This window comes from Dromaius novaehollandiae, chromosome Z, assembly GCF_036370855.1.
Source record: "Dromaius novaehollandiae isolate bDroNov1 chromosome Z, bDroNov1.hap1, whole genome shotgun sequence".
Classification (NCBI taxonomy): domain Eukaryota; kingdom Metazoa; phylum Chordata; class Aves; order Casuariiformes; family Dromaiidae; genus Dromaius; species Dromaius novaehollandiae.
This window is the reverse complement of record NC_088132.1, coordinates 6,077,813-6,099,991: the sequence shown is the minus strand read 5'-3', so window position 1 is coordinate 6,099,991 and position 22,179 is coordinate 6,077,813. Positions and strand designations below refer to the sequence as shown.

The following is a 22,179-nucleotide window of genomic DNA, read 5'->3' as shown; positions in this document are numbered from 1 at the left end:
TGCCTCTTTCTCCCAAGCCCATTCTCAGTTCTTGCTACCAATCTGGAAAAACTTAAGTCAGAAAGACTAAAGGAAAGGATGAAGTATTAACTAAAGTATTTGATAGATAGTTTATTCTGCCATGCACTAAGACTGAATCCATAATTAAGCAGCAATCACTAGAGGTATAAATTGAAATTTTGAGACAAGAGAAATGCAAGTTTCGTCGCAGACAGGTTCAACTCTCCCACTAACTTAACACCATTCTTTTGCCTCACATCTTGCATGGCTCTTCATGTGCAAGTGACTAACACCATCATCTGCTACTTCACCAACTTAAGCTGTTTTTCCTGGAAGCTTTTTATGGCTTGTTGATATCAGGTACAAAAACAAGGTGGTAGCTCTGTTTTTTCCCCAGAACAGGCAAAAGTGGTACTCAATAGCAGGCGATGCAGTAGATGCTGAGTTTACATAAGCCTTGACAAGAAGTTCAGCAAGCCAGGGAAGGGGAAAAAAGAGGAAAAAAGAAAAGTTAACTGAAGGTTACTCGTAGATACACTACATCCAAACAAGGAGACAACCTGAAAAACAGACCTGAAAAAACAGCTGGAAAACAGACCTGAAAAAACAGCTGGAAGCAAGGAATGTATGTAGAGGAAGCACATGCCTTTGCACACAAGTAAAACACTAAGGCATTTGTTCATGGCCACTACAGGAGTCTAAATACTGACAGTCTTTCCTATTACTGCTGCTCTCGTGTTCACAAACAGAACTGGTGAAAACCACAGGCTGCTTGAAATGAAAATGACTGGCCTAAGGAGCATGCTTTCTTACAAACTGGCTTGTGATACTACAAGTAGAAACCTCTGTGTTAAGATAAAAACAGACCATGGAATTTGCTAAATCAGTTACCTTATGATCTTACCTTAGTCTTTACCATTGCTAGTAGTTACAAGTCCTAGTGAGGACTTGCTCCTTGCCAGGGGTATGACAAGCAGAAAGGTATAATGATCAGTTCTGTTCTAGCTTCTAGTCACCTTAAATAAAGGCAGGCAGAAGTGTGAAAGTATTTGTGCATACAAGTTAAAATACAGTAGTCTTGAACAAAAATTCCTTTCCAACCTTAATATTAACACATATTGTTGCTGGACATGGGATTTTCTTCCCTTCCCTCTCCTCCCCCCTCCCTCCCCAGGGCCCTTTTTATTTGCTAACTGAAGAGTTTTGAAAGACAACTAGATCCTGAAATATGTCAGGATCAAAAGTTTGTTTTCTAAACCCCTCCCCTTTTTAAGATACATTTTGCAGTAGTTAACTTGCAGTATTGCTTTCAATGTGTTTTTGCAGACTGAAAGACAATAATCAAATTACTGTCATTTCTTACTGAAAAACTAACATTTAGGCTTGGACAGAATTTAACTGTGTCAGCTCATAATAAAATTATGTCCTTCTCAACAGCTCAAAGAGAAATATCCTCCTTTCAATTTTAATAGTAGTAATTAATATGCAAGGACAATCACTAAACTGCAGTACTAAGTAGTAGAAAACAAAGCCATCTGTCATCACAGTTAGTAAATATGCACAAGGAGAGGATACACTGAGGAAAAACTAACATTTTTTTTTTTTTTTTTTTTTTTTTTACAGCAATGTATTTCAGGTTCAAGCCATGAAGTAATCCCTATAGGAACACGGCAAAATTATTCTGGAAGGAAACAGTATTAGTCCCCCATAAGGGGTGGGGGGGTGGGGGAGCAAACAAACAGAAAAACAAAAAAAACATCCACCAGCAACCACATCTTCCTATAGACTGAAGACTGCATAACCATTATGAAGCAACATTAGGCCTCAAATCCATCTCAAGAGGGCTGTGGTTTAATCTATATGAAGCAATGGAGGGAGGGAGTGGCACCAGAGAGAGCAGGAAGAACAAAAAATTTCATCTTCAGTATAACTGGACACTTAGAAGGACTTGTAATTTGCCTTCTTTTTGGTCATAGTTCTACTAAGTATCTCAAAATAAATAAAAAAAGTGGCTAAAGCAGTTGATTAGTAAGTAATGTGGAAGCCCTTGAACATAACATAGCCATGCCTTTAACTCTGGCATTTGATCACTTTTATAAAAACTGTTAAAAGGATCTTAAATAAGCCTTAAAATGCAATGCAGGATTTCAGCTGTATTTGGATCAGTTATTTTCCCTTCTCAAGTCAATTGAATGATTATGTCACAAAAAGCAGAGGCTCACACTTTTTTCTCCTTTTGTTTAGGTACTTCTACAACTTTCTACGCACTTCAATTCACATTTGGCATAGTCCAAAAAGACCAAAAAAATCTGAAGAACAGTATAGTAAGTCCCTGTTCTGCAGCTGTGCACAGAAGAACACAGTATCACCTGAAAAAACTGTGGTGTTAAAATGGCCAAGTGAAGTGTATCTTTATGTAAGAGAACCAAATATAATGTTTTCATACAGTAAGAGATAGAGGAAGTATAAAAACATGAAGTTAAAGAAAGCTTTGACTCCTGCTTCTGTAACATGATACACTGGCTGCTTCAGTACATAATAGACTGACCACAAACCTGTTAGGACCATCTGCAGAAGGAAGTCTTAAATGCTTCTTTACCACTCTGCTTGTTGTGATGCAAAAGTACTTACATTCTCTAGGGATACCCATTTCCACAAAATCCACATGACATGCCTAGAGGGAAAGGACTTCAGGCCGTACAAGCTAGCAACACTGCTAGCCACAGCAAGCTAGATTATGCTGAAACAGTCTGAAATACTAAAACTACTTGGCACCAATATCACACACTGAAAGGCATAGCGACCTGTAAGAACTTTAGAGACCTATAAAGTCTGATTACTTGAGGTCTCCTAAAACATAGTTTTTGTGAATAAACGTTAATTCCAGTGCAACTACTGACCTAGAATCACCAGGATATAATCAAAGCATTATATAATCAAAGCATTATATTCATATAAGCACCTAAGAGGAAACATTTGGATTGCTAAAACATGCCATATACGCAACCTGGGGATTTCAAAGACATGAACGAAGAGCACTATCACTACTAAAAGTACTCAAGGGTATCTGATATCAGCAGAGGAGCGCTGGTAGTTTGAGCACTGCAACACTGCCTGGGGGTTCTCATAAACTAGTGCCATCACTTTGACAAGAGTGAATTTTAATCTTTGTCTGCAGAAGAGCGCCAGAGAAAATATGTATATTCCATTAATCCCAAAATGCACAGTGCTTGATGAAAAACAAAATGATTTATCAAGATGGATATTTTGATTTTGTACATTCAGAAAGTGTCCTAATCACATTTAGTGCTAAAAATATTCCAGTTTTAAAGCATTTAAGTGTTTGCTAATGCTACGTATCTTGAGATCAACTCATTAAATCAGGTTAAAATATGGCAGAATAAGCAGTTGAACCATTTTAAAAACAGTTTGTTTTCACAATGTCAATAGTAAGAGCTGATTAAGTAGTAATTGAGTTCCAAAACAGACTCTGCAGACATGAAGTCAAACCATTCTTTCAGCTACCCTTCTATTTGAAAAAATGCAGCCAAGAAACTTCTGAAAGCCTAAAGCTTTCTGAAAACAGTGTTTGTGCTGCACAGGAGTGAATGCTTTTGGAAGTGCAGAGACAACTAAACACTATCTTGAACAGCACATGATAAAACAAGTTACTTCATCTCCACCTGTCTGCATGAATCACTTTCAGGAGATATATGATACAATACATTTTGCAGTTTACTATGAAAAAGCACAGTAAAAAAAAAAAAAAAAGCACAGTAAATTCCATTATATCCTTTTGGTAACATTAAGCAGCAATGCTCCCAATCAGAAGAAAGACACTGACGTACAGTATTGACACACTTGAGAGAGTTTTCTGCTAATACTGCTCTGGATCCATACATCAGGTTTGTCTGAAAGACTAACTTCTTCAGGTTCATTCCTGCAATCCAAACAGACATTATTCCAATCACCAACTAAATAGGCCGACTCTTTGCTGCTGCACTTTCTTCTTGCTTCAACACCCTGAGTCCCTTTGCTGCATCAGAAACCACATTTTTAACAATTGCAGACTTCAAAACATGGAGTTTCTTGAAAATTAAAGAGCTGGTGTTAACAGCAACCCCCGTTCCTCTCCCCTCCCGAAATCAATGTTTGAAATTCCTTTAACAAGTTGCTCCAGAAAGAACAGACCAAGCAATCCGTTTTGTCATATATATGTATGTAAAGTTGTCTTCAATCATACTTTTTTCTAATTCTTAACTTCACATCTAGTCAAGGCCTGCACAAGGCATCTTCCACAGAGCATACACTGCATTATGACCAATATTCCTGGAACTATTACTGCTGTAATACTTAATGGGATAAAGCTCAACTCATCATGCATCATCATCATTTCTAATTCAACACAAGTTTTCTATTTTCTGCTGCAAACAACCCAGAATTCTCTGCATTTGTTACCATGGCTCTTCAAGGAAAACAATACAGAGAACAAACATGAGACATTTCAGTATTAACAACTAAACTATTTCTGTACAAACATTAAGTCCACGCATACTGACTACAGCTGCATTAATTTTCTGGAAACACTCAACTTTCAGGCATTCTTTTCAAAACTGTAGTCCTGGGCACCTGCTGATTTGTGTACTGCATTTTACATCAAAACTATGACCAACATAATAGTAACAGGACAACAGGTCTGAGCATGTGGAAAAATTAACATCTGCAGAGGACAAGATGCAGAACTGAACAAGACAAATATGCAGAATTAAACAAGAGGGGAGAGGGAGAGGGAGAGGGAGAGGGAGAGGGAGAGGGAGAGGGAGAGGGAGAGGGAGAGGGAGAGGGAGAGGGAGAGGGAGAGGGAGAGGGAGAGGGAGAGGGAGAGGGAGAGGGAGAGGGAGAGGGAGAGGGAGAGGGAGAGGGAGAGGGAGAGGGAGAGGGAGAGGGAGAGGGAGAGGGAGAGGGAGAGGGAGAGGGAGAGGGAGAGGGAGAGGGAGAGGGAGAGGGAGAGGGAGAGGGAGAGGGAGAGGGAGAGGGAGAGGGAGAGGGAGAGGGAGAGGGAGAGGGAGAGGGAGAGGGAGAGGGAGAGGGAGAGGGAGAGGGAGAGGGAGAGGGAGAGGGAGAGGGAGAGGGAGAGGGAGAGGGAGAGGGAGAGGGAGAGGGAGAGGGAGAGGGAGAGGGAGAGGGAGAGGGAGAGGGAGAGGGAGAGGGAGAGGGAGAGGGAGAGGGAGAGGGAGAGGGAGAGGGAGAGGGAGAGGGAGAGGGAGAGGGAGAGGGAGAGGGAAATGTGATCCTTCCCCCTTGCATCTGCTCATTACCATCTAGGATCTAGATCATGAAAGTCAATGGAAGGGCCACATAATAAAACATGAAGAACTTGACTCTGAAAGACTATAGTTTTGACCATAAAGAATCTCCATAGATATTCACCAGCTATCAGCCAAATGGCAGCATAGAGTTTTTGGAGGAGGGTTTACAGGAGGATCAGGCTTCCACCCAGCATGTAAATTTAACAGTCAACCTGTGAGATCAAGTCTGCAGAAGAAGCCCAGGTACTGGTGATCAGCAAGAATGTCCTGAAATAAGCTTACCCTTTGATTTTCAGGAAGACATGCAAGTAAATAGTGATATAAAATAGAAAGGAGTTAGGTGTGGAGCACGTGGCTCCTTGTACTAAATGGAAAAGGCTACTAACAGTACTTAATTCATCTACACAAGTCTATTGCTGTGAAACACTGTTGTTGGCTGATGTCTAAATGTTTCCTGCCTTGTCTTCCAGGTAACACAGGCTTGCATACCAAACTGCAAACTTACAGTAGCTCTATATATGCACTGTTACTAGTTCAAACATGCACTACCAAAAAAGACAGGAAAAACTGTCCTGTCAACAAGCAAATTTTCTTTTGGATAATGAGATTTGTGAAATTTTAAGCATATGCATTATTGCAATAAGAGAGCCACAACAGACAGTTTGAAGCTCAGAAAACAAAGACATACTCCCAAATTCATGAAATCTAATTTCTACTGTTCTCAAAAATCAGACAGCAAATTCCTCTAAAGAGCATCCAGAAAGGTGACAACTCCTCAAGCACTCCTGGGAAAGTGACAAAGAAACAAAAGCCTCAAGTCATGCAGGTTCTTGTACCATGCTAAAACTAAACACTATTTTCCAGATACAGAACTGATTTCCCACTTCAGTACAGAAGAGCTGGCATTACGAAGTGCGGTCTTCCTTTTCATAACACCACCATATTCATTGCCATTTTGCCTATTCATGTTTCAGAAAAGTCACTCTATAAAATTCAGTTTGCCATATTAAGGTAAGTGTTGACTTAAGTGACAACGATCATCTCTTGCATTCCTGAACCATTCCATGCTGAATAGACCTATCTTGGGGTATCAGAGAGCTTAGGCTTCTAACGCTTAAATCAAAGGAAGGATATGCATAGCTTGTCAGAGATGAAGGCCAAGAAGCAGTTTGATAGTTAAGACTTCATTAAAAGGAGAGCATAGAATAGAATGCATGTGCAGCTTAGTTTTCATAATTACATAAGATTAGATTACATAAATGTTATCAAACACTTAAATATGTAAGCATATTAGATACTAAATTAAATGATTATTCAGAGCAGGTGATAAGAATTCACTTGCTGCTTTGCAGAGACCATGGTCCCCCACCTATTTCAGAACTAAAAGTAGTTATCTGGTAGTTTTGCACCATTTGCTTAACATATCTGCACCTTGGAAATACACCTGAATCAAGTCAAAAGCTTTTAAGATTTCACTTAGACCAAAACATTTGTGCAAGATGACTATTTCAGATAAGTTTGGTTTGCAAGTAAAAACTGGTGATAACTCATGCCCGACTTCTCAGATGCTGCTTTTGTTGATGGAGTTCTCCAAATGAAGAATGTACAGCACACTTTATGACCTTGATTAGCATCATGGTTTAATTTCTCTACCTTCAATAAAATAGAGCAGTAAGCAAATGGTTACAATTCCTGCTGAGAAGATTGTCAGTGTTTTTCTGTTAACTGAGCAAGTATTTTCCACTTCAGCTACAAAAGGTGGCCCAACAGCAAGTTGAGCCTGTACACTGCATGCTCTGAGATGACCAGGAAGGAAAGAGGTGGGTCTGTCCTTTCTGCACGTCAGCTCTCTGCCCCACCTCCTTCACAAATGAACTCATTATATAAGAAGGAATACGGGACACAAACTTTATGTAGACAAGACATTGCAAAGAACTATAACCATTCGCTGAAATTAAGAAATCGTTCAAATGAGTTCCCCTTCATGGAAAAAAGCTAAGCACTACTGAAACTGCTAATACAGCCCTTAATAAACATAGCTTCAGACTGCTCATATGAAATGAAAGAGTGAACTCCAGGGAGCCTCCCTTTCCTCCAAGAGGTTTTGCAGAGACAGGGAGACCCTCAAGCTCAGCTTGACTGAGCCCTTAGTGTAGACAGCTTCAAGGAACTGTGGTACTCCTAAAACACAGCTTTAAACCCACTCCAGTGATGGTAATGGGGGAATCATTTGGTTACAGCCCACAGGATGCTTCTAGCAATAATTTGGGGCAAGATGTTCCTCCCTTGACCTCTCTGAATTTCACCACATTGCACTGGATGGACCCAGGATGCAGCAGGCTTCAGGAATCCAACACTGCCTGCCTATATGGACAGATGGGTCAGCATTTCTATTTTCTTCGGAGAATGTTTCATCACTAAGCTAGAAAACTCATTCCTAATTTTCCATGAATGCTTTTTTCTGAACTGTTTGGTTTCTTATTCACCCAAGCAGATAATACCAAACTTCCTAGTGCTTCTATATTGGAGTTGTCTTATCTGCTTGGCAAACAGTGCTTCATTCTGAGATGTTTTACACAAGGTTTCACTTCCTGAAGAAAGGAGGATGTGGCCAGATGATGCATCCAACAGTGATGTAGACCAACCTGAATTAGACAGTCAAACCAATGCTTTACTGCTTCAAGTCGCATTCTGTGGTTTAGTCTATATAAATATGTATTTCAATTTCTATGCTCCCTCTAGCTTTTCATTGATTGAAGGTATCTAGGCATCTATTGCTAAGTATCTAGGACTCATGGCAATTCACTTAAGATGAACATCTCAGTTTCTTAATTCTGGTGTTAAAACAGCAAAGAATCCTGAAATTCATGCCAAATCTGGTAGCAATCCCCTGTTCTAGATCATAGAAAGGAAGGAAAACTTGCTTCCCAAGCACTCTCCCTGTAAGACCTGAAGATGAAAGAGAAGAGCAGGACTAAACCTAGAGCTCTTTCTCCCCAGCATCCACTAACACAAGGTAATCTTGCTCCAGGCTTCTCAGACTAGAAGCATTGCTCCCAATGCAGTTACAAAGTCAGATATATTTCTCAGTCTCATACACACTGAAACCTTTTGGAACAAGACTGAGGCAGTGTTTGCTGGCAGTGGGATGTATGCCTCTGAAAGCTCAGGAGCTGCTGTCCAATAAAGAGGAAACACCACTTCTATCTCCAATAGTTCTCTCCTACAAAGAGCATAATTTAACTTAAGGATCCTTCTTAGGCATCACTTTATGCTTCAGAGAAACATCAGCTAAATGTGCAGACTTAGATCTGCAAGACAAGGAGTAAACACCTTGAACAGCCATTCCACAAACTTATGTGATGTCCACTGGCACTGATGAAGTACCAGTTACATTTTTCTGCTCCTGGAACAAAAGGACAGAAAACAATTAAGGAAAAAAACTTTTCTTTTGAGTTCATTACCTTTAGAGAAGACACATTTTCTGTACAAACCAGCTTTTAGCTGAAGACAGCAACATGTGGCATCTACGCAGTCTAGTTTTTCTGACATACTCAAGCACATTCAATATTCCCTGCAGCGAAAAGCAGACACTGTCATGAGGTTTGGTAGAGTCCAGTGCCAGTCCACAAGGACTAGAGGCAGTGGTTTTGGTAGCCAAGGCAATAATGTTGGAGCCAGGTACTTTATGGATTTGATTTAATCATTTCACTACCCAATATCTTAAAAGCAAACCATCTGCTATGGAGAACAATGCTGGTCCTTAAGTTCCAATGGGGAGGTAAAAAAAGCCTTCATTAAAAGGGCGTCAAAATCAGACTGTTAAATAGGAAGGAAGTGACAAGATCACTGTTGGGCCTTGCACAGCCTCTTAGCTTGACCCAGTCTCTGTCACTACGTGGTCCTTACCTCAAGGAGGGGCTGATAGAAGATCTCAGCAATCAGTAACTGATATAAGAAAGAGACAAAGCGTAGCCTACTGAATTCGCTAGGACAGAGGGATCCATTTTGACAGTCGCCATTAAAAAAGACATCATTCTCTCCTTTAAGCAAGACTACCCCATTGGGAGGAATTTCCCTTTCAAACTAGCAAGTAAAAGCTTTATGCCTATTTAGTCAGTAGAAGAGACCAAGACTTCAACTAAATCCCATTCCTGCAATCTTGGGAGCAGACTTGGGGTATAGCTATTTCTCCTTCTCTTTGGGAATCTTAAAAAAGAAATTAAAATTGCAGAGCACCTGTGGAAATGCACATGGTCAGAGTTAAACTGGAGAAGGTCAAGGAGTAAGAGCAGAATCCAACTTGTGCCTAGGGATACAGAAGCGCAGTTTGACAAACAGAACTGTCTAGAGATTAGAACAATGGCCAAGACCTAGACGCATGAGCAAGGCCAAACATCCCCTTTATGCGGAACAGGGTATTTTCACACCAAAACACAAGTAAAACTGATCAGACACAGTCACAACTGTTGTCTCCAGGAGGCAAAGAACAATGACAGAAAAAAAGCATCTTCAAAAAGATTACTTCTGAAAAATACCCAAGTATTAAATCAACATTTTGACTAACCATGTATTAGCAGTACACGGGTATGAATCCTGGCAAATAAAGCGTTTTGTGATATTCAGATAGTTACAAGTTGAGGCAAAAGTCTGTCTCACTATGCAGCAGACTAGATGGTCTACTTAAGAGAACAGCTGCATAACTTCTCATTCTGCTAACTCTAGGCAGATGCAGACACTGCTGAACAGAGTAAGGGGAGAATATTCTCCATACTAGCTTTTTCCTGCCATATTTAAGTATCACCCTTCCACCAATGACACAGCAGTGCTAGCACCAATGCAGACAAAGCTGGTAGAGCTTCATACTGTCATGCTAGAACAACAAGTACTCAGGACAAAAGAAGAAAGCAGATGCTGCAAGCTAACGAAGACAGAAAGTCCTGGGGTCTGTGCTGAAGCTGCCTGAAGGTTCCTTAATCTTCAGTCTTTGCTATTTCTTGCACTCTGTTGGGAACACAGCTCTGCAATACACCCAATCCACCAACATGAACAGAACCGTCTGGGAGAGGCTGAAGCTGCATACAACGCTTACGAACTAGAGCTTTCATCTTCCTACTCAGTGTTGTTTCTCTGGGAACACTGAATCACAATAAAAAGACTATTTAATGTGTGAAAAATGCTTATGTTCTGCTACTACCTTTCTGTATGAGAGAAGTCTCTCTTCCCTCTCTTAGATCAAAACAGGAAGAACATACAGACAGCCCTGAAGAGCAGTTTTAAACACAGAAGCTAAACAGCACATTCAGGAGCTGCAACCAAGTACATAAAGATATGTTTTTCAAAGCTGGAAATTTGAAGACCATGCACCAAGCCAGGATATTAAGTGCCGAAGTCACTGTTTCTGTACACAGCTAATATGCAATGTCAACATAAGGTGTATGCCAATCTTTTTTTAATAGGACAGTTTGAAGAGTTGAAAATTGAAAGTGAGATACAAACTGAACTTTGCCATTCACCCTTTCACTCTCAGTGTAGGCATCCATCTGATAATTCTTGCAAATTTAAATGACTGGTCTAAATACATGAGTGACCTGTGCAACAGCTGTTAAAATAAAGTGCTAATACAAGACATGATGTATTGCTTCTTATTCTGCAGTTCATACTTGCATTCTCACACAGCACACATTGCTTAAGTGTGTATTCTAAAGGAAACTGCCATAAATGCTGCAGTGCAAAAGCTGTTTCACTTAGAAAGCCACCCTTTTCTCCAAAGTACAATTTTAATTCCCATCCTTCAGAAAGTTAGTTTTGTATCAGCCAAGGCTAACAAAGTCAGTTCCAACAGAGTTAAACAAAAACTCAAACAAATCTTGTATAATTATCTGTTTCCACATCCAAATCTTCTAAAGTCTTAGAATGTCTAGCCCAGAGGATTTAGAGGCTCTGTTAGCATTTATAGTGCTCATATACAAGCCTGGATGAAATGCAAATACAAACACTTTATTTTGTGTATAATCAAGATCGGAATATGGCTAAATTGCTTCAGCCTAGCAATATCCGCCTTTATTTTTCTGTCTTTACATCATGATTTAGAAAACTGTAAAATACCAGCTGAAAGCAGTACTGGAAAGGGAAGATAGGTAGATGCAAAAAAATAGCAGCACCAACATACCTGTTATTTTGTCTCTTACAAGCTTGCAGGATTCTATCTCACCAATACTGCCAAACAGACTCTTCAGCTCCTCCTGTGTCATGTTCTGCGGAAGGTAGTTGACTATTAAATTGGTCTTGCTGTCTTCTGCGTTCCCCGAATCAACTGGCGATGAGCAATTGTTTATGGCGGTCGAACCATTGGCTGTGTTATTGCATGTTGGTCCATTAGACAGTTGTGTTTCCATGGCAGCAATTACCTGCTAAAAACACAGAAAATAAGAACCATCAAAGTTAATATTTCACAATCACTATGGAGAGTCCAGGCAAAAATCTAAAGACTTGTCACTACACAGAAGTGGTATTGCCAGGCTTGTATAATACCTTCTCTGCATGAAAAAAAAAAACAAAAAAAAAAAACCAAAAACAAACAAACAAACAAAAAAACCCCACAACAACAAAAACCTGTTAGTCAAGGCCAATATTTTAGAAACACACAGGCAAATAAAGTTGTCACTAAAATATCTCCGAGCAGTTATCTGAAAGAAATCAATAGCCAAAATTTGATTTCTGCCCTCCTCCCCAACTTCTTTATTTAGGGGCATCATAGCCTTTTTGGTATAGAAGTTACCATGCAGAATGAGCCAGCTGCAAGGCTAATCAGTACTGTTAATTTACAACCAAGAACTGAAGCAACATGAATATAGTTTTTAAAATGACAGGATTTGATTTTACGATTATTTTTCAAAAAGTAGTGGGGTGTTAGCTGTCCTAAGCCTATTCCTGGTAAGCACTGGAAGACAGCAAGATTAATAATTTATATTAAAAGGGATGCTTGGAGAGCTAAATTAATGTGCTGTGAGGGAAAACACTCTTCCTTGATAACCCTTAGGTCAATCTGCTGCCTACACTGATTGGAAACAGACTTTTAATGCATTTGGTATTTGATTAAATTGAAATGTACTGGTTTCCATTTCTTTTTCCTTTCCCCACCAACCCAAAACAGTTAAATCTGATACTCTACTTGATTTACTGTTAGACAACAAAATAAGTGAGTGATCACCACTCCAAAAACTCTTGTATTTTGTCCCAAGATAACTGATTGAACAGCTGGCAGATATCACAGCAGTCATTTAGAAAAATGGCCAGGAGTTGCCAGATGTAGAAAAGGCACTCTGGCATCTCAGGTACTCACTGAATGGCTGATAGTGGCTGATAATAGTGTCATAGTGGCTGATAATATAGTAGCTTTTTAATGGCAACCAAATATCCAAGACTTGCCTACTCAGTTAGAGACCAGCTAGACAGGACAACTCACAACAGAAAATTATGTAGATCTGTTATCCGTTAATAGACATTTCAATACAGAAGCAAGACTGATCAAGACAGTTTCATTAAAAAAATCCAGTAATCATTGAAACCCAACTTCACAATAAAGTTTCTAGAGGGATTTTGCTCACATGAAAAAGCCTGTTCCAAAATCATAGAATAATTTAGGTTGGAAGTGACCTCTGGATTTCATCTAAGTGCCCTGTTCAGAGAGGTATATCCAATCAATGCATAACGAAACAGTTAAATCAACTGTACTCAGTGACTGCAAATCTGAATTTTAGTAAGTCTCCTAAAAACGTTAGAGAGGGGTTCAGTGTCTTAAACTATAATTCAGACATTCCTGGAAAGACATTTTTATGTTATAAAGTATTCTCCAAGAAGTTACTTTAGCATAAAAAAGAAAGGGAAGATGTTTAGTAGGAATGTTTAACATAAAACTGTGATCCAGTTTTCCTGAGGAGCTACCACTGGAATAGCTAGAGTCTTCCTGCGCGACACTCTTAGGGGTAACCTGCTCCTGGCACTGTGACAAAACAAGCCTGCTGAAAAGCTGAAAAAGTAGTTGATGCCAATTAAGACAAATTACTTTCCAAAATGCTAGTTTCTCTAGCAGAGCTGGTTCCAGACCAGGCTCAGTGCAGTGCTCTGACTGACATTCTCTAGTATTGCATTAAAAAAAGTTAGTATCCACTGAACAAAATTAGCAAGATTTAGCAAGGACAAACAATCCTCACTTAATTGCACATATATTTTGATATTCAGGTGGCAAGAATGAAATCCTAAACCAACATTCAAGTGAACAGCTGTAGTAGCCTGTGTGTGCTGAAATTACAGCATTTCTCAGCTATAAAGCCATCTGGTCTGAATAAAGTGATACTAGGATGTTTTACAAATAATGCATATTCCATTGATAGGTTGAATACAACTGTTCACAAAACACAGACCACATCTTCAGCAGTTATCACATTTTTTCATCCAGAAATAGTTTAAGAGATAAATTTACAATTTTCAAACAATTTCTTAGAATAAGAATTGTAAACAGAGTTTTAAAATAGTAATAAAAAATACACAGTATACAGGCTTTTAAAGTTACTGCAAATTAGTATTCAGACCATACCAAAACCATTTCAGTACAATACTACTCTTCAATTATCCACTGGATGTTTTGAATTAGCACTAAATCTAATTGACATTAGAAGAAAGGCAAACCACTGCAGTTTAATTTCTACAGGAGATCACCATGTTAAGGAAAAAGTTGTCATGGTACACCAGCGTGCTCTAGGCCCTGACAGAATAGGGACACAACCTACAACCTATAATGAACAAGAGTTAAAGCGCCAAATGAAAACTTAAGGAGTTTGGTATGGCCTCAGCACTATTAACATGTAAAAAAAGTAGCCTACAGAATTTAAGAAAAATCCCACAGACCCCAGTCCAAGGCTCTGCTGCCCACGAACCACTTCTAAGCAGAGAAGCCACATCACACAGTCTGACTGCCATGTTAGTTTGGAGTTGCCGTCTGCAATATGGACACAAAAAGTACCATATGTTAGATTAGCAAGAGAATGCAACAAATCAGTTTGTACAAATTTACAGTAATTGTATTTATATTCCCAGCACGTCCATGCAGTGTGGCTTAATTGAGTTTTAGGCAATTCCAATCTAATCTGTCCAAATTCAGTTCAAAAGTTACTCTTCTTACATGATTTGAGATGCTTACTTTTAAGAGACTATTTAAAAGATAGTGCAATCTAATTACCCCTGCATCTGGCCTAGGAACTACTGCAAGAACCACACCTTACCTAAAAGGAACCACACCACAGCACAATTTTTTCACATCTGCAAGACTGGAGGAAGAGGAAAGAGAGGAAATGCAAAGAGTAGATTTTCCATTAGTGTGTAAGATGATCATGCACTGTTGAAAAATAACAGCCCTCACCCGCCTTCTGCAGCCCACAAAAAATACAGAACGCAAGACCAACCACTTTGCTAGAATCTGGTCTGTTCTTTAAATCCTATACCACCATGTTTTAAAAATAAACTAAAATCTTGCACAGATTGTGTTCAGTACGTTTTCTTGCAACAGTTCTGCTGAAGCATCTTAGTGGACATAAAAGTGGCAACAGTCAAGCATTTCTCAGTCAAAATAACTGGTCCAATAAGCAGGAATGCAAGAGATAAGGTAGTTTGCTTGGGAACAAAAGTACCCTATAAAGATTTTTTTTTTCCTTTAAATAAAAGATAATTGCAAATCCAATTGGATCGGAAGTGAACAGTGCTAGGAGGATACCAATAAAGCTAATGGGCCACTTGCAGCTGATTACAAATGGTTCAGATGTTAAACATAGCCACAGTACAGGCAGGAATAGGAAAGACTCCAGACTCTGTTGCCAGAGCTTGAGATTGATATAAATCCATGCTAGCCTTCTTGCCCTGTAAGTCTTGTTAGCTGACAATAAAAATCTCAGGAGTGGATTTAACCTGATTAAAAAAAAAAAAAAAAAAAAGAAAAAAAAAAAAAAGAAAAATCAGCTTTTAAAAGACTGCTTCATACAGGGTTTCAAAAACACATGTATTTCACAGAAGCTTTCTCTATTTTAAAATAGCTTAGATTTGTTTGAATTATTTCAACTTTCTACCAAAGTCAATATGGTTAACTGACTTCATGCCTAGCCTTTATTTTTAACCTAGGTTGATATCAAGGCCTTTATCTTTTCCACACAAAATACTTCAGACTTTGACATCAGCTGTAGAGTTGCTAGGCATTCCCTCTGGTCTCAGCCCCAAAACAATGCCAACAACTAAACTTCTGAAGAACTGCATTGTACACAGACGATTGTTTGAAGAACTGCTTGTTATATCAAGGAAAAAAACCAGAAAATCTCAATTCACATCTGTTAAGTCCAGACAGATTTTATGAAGCAAACTTCAATAAAACAGTAGTCTACAAGTTTCTCAGGTGTTGCACCGATGTGCATGAGATTAGGCATTTAGACTTCTACCACTTACAGGAAAATAGCACGATCTGATAGGTTTCCTGTGAGTCACAGGCTGAGGATGAAAAATTCCTACAGAAGGGCATACTTGTAGCGCACCGAAATCTGCACTGTGCACTGAAATCTGGTGCATATATCAGCAGACGTCACTATGTTCTGAGACCATCTCCGCACCTCAGAAAAGAAAATGTACCTCTCATTTAAAGAACTTAGTTTACATAATACATGCACCATTACTGAAATGTTCCATACAATACTTGCATCAATGTACAACTGGTCAGTCCTTTACTACGCCACTATGGATCAAAACCAAGTTTTGATCTCTCAGTTCTTTCACAATTTTTATTCCTTCCAATCTTACACAGAAGATTTCACATCTAATTTAGAAAAAAACACAGTTCTTACCCTTATTTTTTCTTCAGGTGAGGCAGAAGTATAAATAAAAGGAATATAACTATCCATTGCAAAAGAAATGTGATTTTAAAAATCCATCTCCAACATAGACAACCCTATAATTACTTTATGACTACTACATGTAGCATGTTCATTTAAAATGAAAGCTGTCAGTCTCCAAAAGTGTCATTTTTTTTCTCTCTCAATACTGAACTAGTGAAGAATCACTAGTACTGTAAAGGAGAGCTAAAACAGCTTTTGACCATATAATCTCCTGTGCAGATACTACATTACCACTTATTACACTAGTTCAGCAATTACTGCATTCAAAAACTGAGAAATCAGTTAAGCTCAGGAAACAGGACTCACTGTATCTATTAAAGAAATTAAAGAATGTATTTGAAATACTGTTTTTCTCTTAATCTGAATGTAAGCAAAGTTAAAAAAGGATATTTACTAGTTCTTTACAGTCCTGAAAGCAGACACAACTGAAAACAGTTCTTCGGTTCAACAGATACAGTAATCATTTCTATTTACTAATGAGCACTGCATGCGAGTCATTTATCTTTAAATAAACGTATTTTAAATAATCAACCATAGTTTAAGATTTCACATCCAGATACCCTTAAACACTGTCTGTGGCATTTTCCAATTAGCTGCAGCCCAAGTCATGCAGACTAGGATTGCATGCTAGGAATGCACAGACATGCATCGCCTAGCAGAGAAGCAACTATCACTTTTTTTAGACCAAAGACATCAGGAGCTATACGCTCAGAAGTTAAAGCCATACAGTTTATGCAGTTACTCCTGGTTGCCATAAAACAGCCTGAATTATATCAACAGCAGGTTTTTTTGTTTGTTTGTGTTTTTAAAGAGTGCTTTAGAAAATACAGCAGAGCTAGCAGGACTAAAGTCAGAAAGGTAACAGTCACTGATAAGACTGAATTGCATTGGTCCACTATCATTTTTCACCACAAAAAACATATTTCAGTATGCAACATATTCAAGCATTCATGCACAGTAACCGAGTCTGGATCCTGGCAGCGCTGAGTCAAAGACAGAACCAAGATGCAGTGACAAAATAGTTAAGACTGTTCAGCCACCATTAATATCCCACATCAATAGGCTAGAGGAGCCTTCATTCATCACAGCTGTGCCGAAGCCCCTACCATCTGTTCTGCTTTGCTGTTTTGATTAACATCTCATCCACCTCTATACATCCCTGCCATTTTGACTTAAAATTATTTTATACAGATTTTTTTTACACATAGAATACACTTGCATTTATAGATACCACATTAAAATTGCTACACAGATGCATGGTCTGATTAAGCTGTATACTCATAGATGATGTTATTACATAAATGTGATTACACAAAAATCAGCACCCTGAAGTTAAGTGACCAGACACCAGATATTAAATGCATCTCCAACAGGTTACCCCTTTTCAAAGGCGACCAAAGCTGTACTATCAGGTGCCAACAGTACGAAGAACACACAGCTGATCAGATGTTCTCCACTGTCCTAAGAGACCCTAAACATCCTTCTGAAAATCATCCTGAGAAGTGACATAGCAGGTCTTTCAGAACATGCTTCAGGGATCATTATTTTCCCCTCTTCCCTTTTGGGTACTGGCAGTGGAACAGAAACGTGGGCCAATTCTCACATGTTACTGGATTTCGTTTTTATAGTTTCTTTGTGGTTTTGTTTGGGGGGGAGGGGGGGTTGGTGCCTGTAAGGAGTGTTTCTAAATCTTAAAAGTGAAAGAAAACAGCCATCACTGAAGATTCAGTGAAAGAATGCTGAGCTGAAGCTCAGACTGAAAAAAGCACTAAGCACTAGACTTGATCGAGTTGCTACACATTTGCTAAAGTCCAGTTCTGCTTTAAAAACAAAACACAGCGATATATGTGTATGTGTGTGTGTGTGTGTGTGTGTGTGTGTGTGTGTGTGTGTATATATATATATATTTTATTACTACTATCTTTAAAAAGATGGAGCTCACTCTTCAAACTAATACTGTAGTAAAGACAAAAATCAGTAAAGAGAAAAAGACTAAATTCTAATTATTGAAATCCAGGTAACAGCAAAATTTGGGCAAAGGGAGGAGATATTAGTCCGGTATCCTTTATGAGGCTGCAGGAGCACAGCTTTCACTGATGCATGGTTACTCTAAGGCCTGTCTGAGGCAGCTGTTGAATTCAGCATAAGCAAGGGCTGCTAGAAAAGAACAGCCCAAACTTCTTTACAGGTAAAGGCACATACAGACAGCCATACAGCATCTCTTCAGTCTACAGCTGCTTTTCAGATCAGGACACTACAGACTCTTCCAATTCCCTGATTCAAAGAGAACTTGTTGGTTACTCCAGTATCCACACACAGTGGCACAGACTGTGCTTGGTGAGTCTGCAGATGCAAGTCTGATCAATATGAATCTCAGTCTGTGGTTTCACTGTTATTTCCAAACAGCCTGAGACAGCATTTCTCCATTAAAAGCCTTCCCCACTCACATCTGCTCACTTCTGTGTCATTCCCTCTGTTATACCAGTAAAAATGTTGCACAAATTAGATTAGGAAACTATTTCGGGAAAAACTCATGTAACAGAACAGAAAAAGCCTCTTGGTTTATGCAAAAGTTGAGAGGAACTTTTGTGGTATAATATTGATTGAAGTCCCAAAAAGCTCATGAAAGAAACCTCATCTTCTGATAATAAGGTGTTCTCAAAATTTTCCTTACAAAGTTATTAAACACAGTCAATTGTAAAAGCAGAAAGCAGAGTAGTCAAGCTATTCATTAGTAAAAACAAAGTACAAAGCCTCTATCTAAAGCGACTAGGTTACGAGAGAAACATTTTCACACTAGCTTTTGTACTCATCACTGAACAAGTAATACTGCTTAACATTTCCGTACTTTGGCCTTCGCAATGGCAGGAAAAAGGAGGAAATGAGTGAAGAGGTGGAAGATGGATATGAAGAACAGTCATACAGGATGTGAGCAAAAGGATTCTAATTCATCCTTGTGGATGGTGCTGCCTAAGTTCACCTGTAGAAGCTTTTAGCAAGAAAAGAGGCAGCTAGACAGCCTTGCCCATTCCAGGTGGGCAACAAGGAAGCAGCTGCTGGAAAGTCTGAGAAGAAATAGCCATCAGTACAGGCATGAAGTCTGCTACCAGGGAAGAGCTTGGTAGTCTTCGTGACCACACTGAAAGGACAGAAGGATAAGTTGTCCACTGAAGGTAAGAATTTACAGGGAACATGCCTAGGAAAAAGAAGAAGTCTCCATAGAACATGCAAAGTCTTCAGAAACTGTTAATGTTCTGGATATCTGGCATTCTTAAGCCAAAGCAACCTGTGGGATGCTCTAAAAATGCTGCACTGACTTATGCTGGTTTCTTTCCTCCTAAACTTGCATTAAGCAAGCAGTTTTGCAAAGTTGTAAATACAACAAGATGAGAACATTGCTCAGTAATGGACTGATCTAGAGAACATGCAGGAGTCATCAACAAAAGCATAGGCTAATTCTTGGAAAGCCTCCTTGACAGGGGAGAAGGGAGAAGATGTACAAGAAAGCTGAAGCAATCTTAGAAATTGCACTGAAAATATTGACTAATATCCTTCTGTAAAGAAAATACACACCTACATTCTGTTAAATGATCAGTTCAAGATGCAAGATAAGTTAAATAAAGCATTTACATGTTTCTGATTATTCAGGTCATTATACAGAAACATAATCACTCACAGCAACATAACTAGTTATTCACAGAATGAGACAGCATCACCAAGCAGTATTAATAAGCTTAAGAATATTGTTTTATTTGGGGTTTTTCCATCTCTTGCTTCCTTTTTATTGTTATGTTTCATCCAAAAAAGGTTCAGGACATTCAAGGAGAAACATTTATTATATTCAAAATGCTAACTAAATGTCAAGTTGGGCCTGTCTTGCCCAACTACCCCCTGCAATACTACTGACCTAAACAGAAGTTTCACCAAAACTATAGCTAGCTCACACACAGAGCAATTCATTGATATCACTGAGATATATGAAAGAGATATCACTACCCCTGCCAGACTGGTTTTATTCAATTAGATATTCCATGATCCAGGCTGGTCCTCTATACTGATCTACTATTCTGAACTGTCTATAGTTGTTTCATCAGAATTTTTTCTTTTTTTTTTTAACAGAAGTTCTTAGAGGAAAAATATACTTGGTGGTCTAACAAGAGATAACTGAGTAAAAGACAAGTTTTCAAGCACAAACCTTTCCTCAGGCCTGAGCCAAACAGCAAATCTCAAACACAAGCTGAGAACAATTCCAGGCTTGATCGATACTTTAAGTAAGACTACTGTTTAAGAGAAGAGGTATGCAGACCTTTCAGCTGTAGAACACCCTTCCCAAAACCTTACCAATTACAAAAAAGGTTTTTACTCTTGCTCCTTTAAACACTGGCCCACACTCTCACCATCTCATGAGCTAGCTAGCTTACAGCCTTCTAAGAAAGTGATATCCAAAGCAACACACTCCTGACAAAAGGTATATGCATCCTGCAAGTTAAACTTGAACAGTCTCTTGCTACAGACATCCCTTCAGCCATATGCATCTGCAGCCCTCTTGAGCATGCTGTGAATAACAGAAGAGACAAAACCCTGAGATTCAATAGAGTGGAAGTAAACAACCTGAGGACTGTATTAAATATGGCATCTTGACACCTAGAAGTGTTTCAAAGTCAACACCCACAGTTAGACACACAGCCCTTGCTCCCCTTGAACTGGCTAGGTCTCCCACTTCAGTTTAAATTCCACCCCATTCTTTGGTTTAGGAGCCATAAAACTTCCCTTTCATACTCAGTGTTACATGCTTGTGCTCTTCCAGCAATTTCAAAAGCTAAAGTCTTACAAATAGGCAGAGGTAGGAAGCAAAATAGAGTACTGCAACTCCGAATTTAACAAAAGACCCAGAAAACCAACTTCTTCCTGACTCAGGAAGAGGCACGCATCAACTTCAAGGCCTCTGCATCTGTTCTCCCAATCCTTTCCCTGAAGAATATAGCTAAAAGATTTTGTCCCTCATGCCCCAGAGTTTCTGCAGTGCTACACAAGGCCCAGCAATGGGACCAGACAACTGGGTCTCATCTTCCAGACTGAGGAAGCCAAGGTTAACAAAACTTTCTCTTTCTCCAATTTTCATCACAGTACCAGTCTTTCCTAGCTTCCTGGTAAGCTGGAAAGATGGGTGGGCTCAAAACCTGGCAGTGTCACAGGCATCCCATCAGAAGCAAGTCCCAGCAGGTCCACAGTGCCATCAGATTCTGGTAACTGAGTATCTCTATCACAGCCCTACCCCTCAAGCTGCAGGGTGAATCCCCTTGACTTCTCCCCCAAAAGACAGGTTTGGTTTTCTCACAGTTAACTTTGATTTCAAGTGAAGAGTAAGCAGGGAAGAAGTTTCCTAACTGAATAGAAAGGACTTTCATATTGGAGGACTTGCACTAAGGGCTGCCAGCCTGGGACACCAGCACAAAGCCTGCACACTTATGCCTTCACTGGTCTAGTTTGCAAGGGGACTGGCAGACAGCCATTTCATGGGTTGCTTTTTCTAAGCTCTAAAACTGAAGACAACTGAAATTAATATGCAAAATTATTCAGACCAAACTGAAATGTGCACCATTACATGCATGCATAGAACGAAGTCACTTTTGCACAGAAAAATCTCAAACCTTCTGGGGAAGAGCAAATCTTCAGGAAAACAAGAGCTTAACCTGCAAGAGCAGGGCAAAAGGTAGTGCCGTTTGCTGACATGTACTTAGCCTTAGATCTGGCAGTTAAGACAGTGAACAGAACTACCCATTCAGATTGGTGCTGTACATTGTCCAAAGGCAGCTCATCTGCATGCGACTTACCACCACACAATACCAGTGTTAAAAACATTATATTATTTTTTGGCTAACCTAGAGACTGAGCATGTTAAGAACACTGGTAGCCTGTTATTCAGCAGAAGCATG

General features: G+C 39.3%; 1 protein-coding gene across 5 annotated transcripts in view; it reads right to left on the bottom strand.

The window, feature by feature from the left end:
* ELAVL2 (ELAV like RNA binding protein 2) overlaps positions 1–22,179 on the bottom strand; it is a 98,711-nt gene that overhangs the window by 37,815 nt on the left and 38,717 nt on the right. For 2 of the 5 annotated variants that reach the window (XM_064501524.1, XM_064501525.1), the window contains exons 2-3: positions 14,220–14,310; positions 11,482–11,719 (exon numbers count right to left, since the gene is read on the bottom strand). In XM_064501524.1, coding sequence (XP_064357594.1) covers positions 11,482–11,719; positions 14,220–14,291 — 310 coding nt within the window. In that variant the 5' untranslated portion in view covers positions 14,292–14,310. Of the gene's footprint in view, positions 1–11,481; positions 11,723–14,219; positions 14,311–22,179 lie in introns of all 5 variants that reach the window. The other 3 variants (XM_026105292.2, XM_064501523.1, XM_064501526.1) reach the window with 2 other exon arrangements.